Consider the following 5,493-nt stretch of genomic DNA (forward strand, 5'->3'; position numbering starts at 1 on the left):
ATATGTGTGGGCTGTGAACAGATATAATATACATCCGTTCCAGAATGCTGATGAGCTGATTTATTTTTGTCAAATGTAAATGTTCAGAGATTAAAACAGCGGTGGGCGCTTATCAAAAGATGAATCAGTGTTTTTGTTTGACTGTCATGGCCGACTAGCATTAAAATATGTCTTGAGGGGAGGGAGGGGAGAGGGGGGGGTGTGTAGAGCATGAGTCAGATACAGAGGGAGGCAGTGAGTTTGTGGTGACTTCAGTGTGTGTTCAGACTGGCGTGGACAGACACCAGTGGGCCTCAGAGCTGTCAGAGCTGTGTGTGAGTATGGGACATGTGTTTGTGCTTTGCCTCCGCTATCTGCGCTCGCTTGCGGCTCTTTAACTTGTTGCAGCTGCGTCAAACACACCGCGTTCCCACACCTGGACCTAAAATCGATACTGCTTTGCTTTCACCAGACCTTGAACAGTCCCTTAAATCTTCGCAATGATTTGCACTTGAGCCTGAGTCTGATTTCTACTTCATTTATTCCAAATATTAATGCGTCATTGTTGCGTTTTTTGTTTTGTTTTTGTTTTTGTTTTTTTATCCCATCTGGAGTGAGATATCTAGAACTCATCCTCTGTTTCTTTTAATGGACAGTCTAATTGGGCCGTGTATGGGTCGGGAGGGGGTTTTAATGATGTAAAACAATAAGGCTGAAGCAGTGGAACTGTAAGGGATACCTGTGCGCCCCACCGGCAGGCTGTTGTGCGGAGCGGCCGTGCGCGTCTCATTAACCGGATCACTTTACATCAGTCAAACAAATAGGTCATTATCCATCACAGACTGCACAACCTGCGCAGAACAAACACAAACACACACTTCATGTCTTCTCATATACAAATAATCTTATTTTCCTTCATGCATTCACAACTTTTTGTAAGACAATCTCAATAATTAAACTGAATATCAATTTATCATAGTACCACATGACTCCGCAAATTAACCTATACCAGAGGAGAAAAGCTGCATGTTAAGCTACATATTAAATCATATTTACAGATCTTTTTTTTTTTTTTTTTCCTGTGGTGTTAATAGCGCAACACGTCAAAGTAGAAAGTGTAGAAATACTCTAAGTACAAGTATGAATTCATGCGTAAAAGTAGCCTATTATCAGAAAGTATAAAGTAATGCTTCATTGTATAATATTCTATATTATCATAGAATATTATATATCTTTTTTATCCCTAAGGCACAGAGTGCAAGTAGCTGTGCAGACTTTGTACATTTAAAACTGCATAATCATACCAGTGTATGTGTTTTCTCTGAAGAATCAACAAGTAATTGAAATGTTTTGGAGTACAAATATGCATAAGTGGACATGCAGAAGTACAAGACATAAAGAAGAGTACCAGTACTTAGTTACATTCCCCAGTCTATTTCTACGCTCTTATCAAACGCATCATTAATCCAATGTGTGTTTTAATATAAAGGTTCTTAAAGTGGTTCATCAGTAAATAATGCTGTTTAATACACTGCTTAACTGGCAGGCTATATTTACTGTTGTTTTACATGTTCAGATTTGCTGAATAACATTCTTGTAAATGTAAACTTCCTCTTATGTGGCTGCTACTGTCACATTACAGCTGCAAGGCTCAGAAAAGGACACACAATATGTTCTTTCCAATCTTATATCTAAAGAGACACTTTGGGGGGACGGTGGTCTAGCTTTTGGCCACCTGCCCAACGACACCTGGTAAACGACACGGGTACGCTGCGCATGCGTAATAGACTGCCAAAAATCCCAACGCTGTCTCGCTTGTCAACCAATAGTGTTCCAATCTGTCCAGAGATAAAGTCGGAGCAGCGTGGAGCGGAGTGAAGTGGAGGATTTCAGTCTGAGTGAAGGAGAGTAAACAACATGCCGAGGTCTTTCCTGGTGAAGAGTAAAAGGGCCCACAGCTACCACCAGCCCCGGTACCTGGACGACGACTACAACAGACTGGACACTATTTTGGCTCATGTCTGCGCAGGTATGTTTTGTGCGTAATTACGCACGAAATAGTTTTAAAATTCCTAAAGAACCGTTACCTCACCATAGAAGTTATTCATGCAGCTTTCTAAATACATTTCCTGATCTACACAAGTACCCACCAGTTGCACACTTTCATCCCCTCTCCTCTGTCTTCAGAGTCCAAATCCCAGGCGGACTTTGAGTCCAACTTGGAGACGCAGGAGGATGTGAGTCCGGGCGCCGACAGGCCGTCCACCGGGTCCAGGCTCCTGTCCCCGGGGTCACTGTCCTCCAGCTCACCGCTGAGCTGTGGAGGCAGCGTCAGTGACCGGTCCTCAGACTGTGATTTCTGGCGTCCCCCGTCCCCCTCCTCATCACCAGGTCTGTGGATTCTGTCATCAGATCTTAGGACGTTTTCAGCAGTGTCCAAGTACAGCAATGATTGTTGTTGTGAGTTTTGAATAGAAATTTAAGAGTCCTGTCGTAATCTTAATTCCAAAACAAAACCAAAACATTTATTCAATACTTTAAAGCAGAATGTAAAGTATTTATTTATTTATTAATACGAGAAATTACATGTTGTTTTTGTCATTATCGCGGAGCAACAGATCAGTTTGTTACTAAAAATGAACTTAAGGACTGAATTAAACATACATAGGCTGTCACTCACCTGTCATTTCACTTCTCACGAAAGTTATTCAAGTTATTCAGTCCATTCAGAGGCAGCCTTTCCATATTTCCGATATCAGGTGACTATTTAATGCACCTAGGGCCTTCCCAAATGATTCCAACTGGATTAAAAATTGCAGATCGCACTTTAACTGCACTGACATTTTTACACATTAGTCAAAAAATGTTCCAATTTACCAAACTCTAAAAACACGAGCTCACTTTACAAATAATTTCCAGATTCAGAGAAATGTTCCACGCCAGCAGGAGAGGACGGCCACCACGTCAACATCCCTCTGTTTCCCTACTCCTGGACCGCGTTCTCCGGATCCGAGCTGAGGCATCTGGTTCGGGGTCCGTATCACCACCACCACCACCACCACCTCCAGGCGCACAGGGACCCCCACTCACCGGGCGGCCGCTACGGGGCTGAGGACAGCGGTGCCGAACCCCTTTACGCACAGCGAGGCCCCGCGGCCGGATGTTACCAGGACTATTCTGCAACGGCCCAGCAAATGCGCAGGATGCGGGATGGGGATGAGCTGTATGTGGATGTAAAGCAGAAGCCTAGAAATGCGGACATCAAGTCTGAGAGTGATTTCATGTGCGCAAACCTCGACTCAAATGGCTCCTATAAGTGCATTAAATGTTGTAAGGTATGTTAGGTGATCCAATAATAATAATAATAATAATAATAATAATAATAATAATAATAATAATAATAATAATAGGGGGAAAAAAATCAATCATCAAGCTACAGGATGGATTTTAAACCCCAGTATTTGTTTTTCCAAAGGTGTTTTCTACTCCTCATGGACTGGAGGTGCATGTGCGGAGGTCGCATAGTGGGACGCGACCGTTTGAGTGCGGGGTCTGTGGGAAAACCTTCGGCCACGCAGTGAGTCTGGATCAGCACAGAGCGGTTCACTCACAGGTAAAAGCACCTCTGTCTGGAAATAGATAATGTAGCCCCACAGACCCACATTATTTAACACTCAGTCCATTTTAAGTCCAAAACCACTTGAATAATATTGTGCGTAAAATCATTTTTGCACTATACACCTCTGGCAAACCTCCCCTGTGGCTGAATAAATAAATAAATAAATAACAGTGATTTGACTCCAGTTTTGGTCTTTTGTATTCAGGCCTAGATCTAATACTTCAAGGCCTCTCACTCTGTTTTTTTTCCATATTTTTACAGGAGAGGAGCTTCAGCTGTAAAATTTGCGGCAAAAGCTTCAAGCGCTCATCCACACTGTCCACGCACCTGCTCATCCACTCGGACACGCGGCCGTATCCGTGCCAGTATTGCGGGAAAAGGTTCCACCAAAAGTCAGACATGAAAAAACACACTTTCATCCACACAGGTGAGACAAAACACTGCGCGTTTTTTACTGTGCGTCAACTTGAAAAAACACTGTGTATGTGTGTGTTATGGTGTTTTTAACTGTGCGCTTTTTGCCGCAGGTGAGAAGCCGCACAAGTGTCAGGTGTGCGGGAAGGCCTTCAGTCAGAGCTCCAATCTGATCACGCACAGCAGGAAACACACGGGCTTCAAACCTTTCGGCTGTGACCTGTGTGGGAAAGGCTTCCAGAGGAAAGTGGACCTGAGGAGACACAAGGAGACGCAGCACGGACTGAAATGAACAAAGAAACACAACACAGACCCTGCACTTTGGACCGTGTTTCATTGATTATTTTATTGTTGTTTGCTATTGCCTATTTTTTTTTGTTCCTATTGTTGAATTAAGTCTATTATTAAGCCTGAGACATTCCAGCTGATTTATGGAAATAAAATTTATTTATCGAGTGTTTTCACATTATTATTAAAGTCAAACCTCCACATGTTATCACTCGTCTCCTTGATTCTAACATTTTGGAAACAAAGTCCATTTATTGAAATACTGAAGTAGTTCCATTTTATTCAGATTTACATGTTCTCTGTACTCCCTCCCTGAGCGAGATATTGTACTTTTTACTTCGATGCATTTGTCTTAACAGCTTTAGTAATTGTAGATTACACATTTACCCACAAACATATAATGATCTTAGAGAATATGATGCTGTAGATGTAACTATGTAACAATATTTAAATTTCACTGTTGTTCATACAGTTGGAATAATTTAGTTTTTGGACACATTTCTCTTTTTATTCTTATTTATACACCTCAGGAATACATCACATTCTCACATCAGAAGAGGCAAAAAATATATAATTTATACTTTATGGGCAAAAAAAAAACCTCAGTCTAATTTAGGCTTATTTATCTCCAACAGTAAAATAGGCTTACATTAATACAGCAGGATAACTGATCTAAAATAGTACTGTATCTTTGTATAGCACTGGTTTCCTTCTTTATATAAATGATCTGCTTCAGAGATTGTGCTAAATCTTACATACTTTAACAAGATGAATTGGGAAACAAATGACACAAGTGCTGGATAGCTGATGGTTTCAATATATACGATAAAGTGTCATATAGTGGTTTATGTACATTTATACAATATATTTATACATTTTCCACCATAAAGAACCTGTAAAGTGAATGTATTGTCATGTGCAGACAATGTTTTGAAGTAGATCTGGTAGCTCTGACACAAACATTCCTTTTGAGTAAAACTCATTCTCTCATTAATTCTGAGAATTTCACATTTTGACCCAAAACTATATAATGGAAACTACAGCCAACCTGCATTTACGATTGAACTTTTCTTTATTAGTGACTCAAACTTTTATACAAAAATCTAGTCTGGTCCCAGTGTAAAGACAGCGGGTCTTAATACTGATGTTCCATCAATATTCTGTCATGTTATGTTAATGTTAATGTGTGCTTG

General features: G+C 40.9%; 1 protein-coding gene across 1 annotated transcript; it reads left to right on the top strand.

Moving 5' to 3' along the window:
• The first annotated feature begins 267 nt into the window (after nt 1-267).
• On the top strand, nt 268-5,228 carry gfi1aa (growth factor independent 1A transcription repressor a). The gene is made up of 7 exons (XM_030159674.1): nt 268-314; nt 1,826-2,008; nt 2,167-2,370; nt 2,899-3,314; nt 3,455-3,592; nt 3,860-4,025; nt 4,126-5,228. Exons 2-7 carry the CDS (start codon nt 1,897-1,899, stop codon nt 4,302-4,304), a joined length of 1,215 nt encoding a protein of 404 aa, XP_030015534.1. The 5' UTR covers nt 268-314; nt 1,826-1,896; the 3' UTR covers nt 4,305-5,228.
• The last annotated feature ends 265 nt before the right edge of the window (nt 5,229-5,493 follow it).

This window comes from Sphaeramia orbicularis, chromosome 17, assembly GCF_902148855.1.
Source record: "Sphaeramia orbicularis chromosome 17, fSphaOr1.1, whole genome shotgun sequence".
NCBI classification, from domain to species: Eukaryota; Metazoa; Chordata; class Actinopteri; order Kurtiformes; family Apogonidae; genus Sphaeramia; species Sphaeramia orbicularis.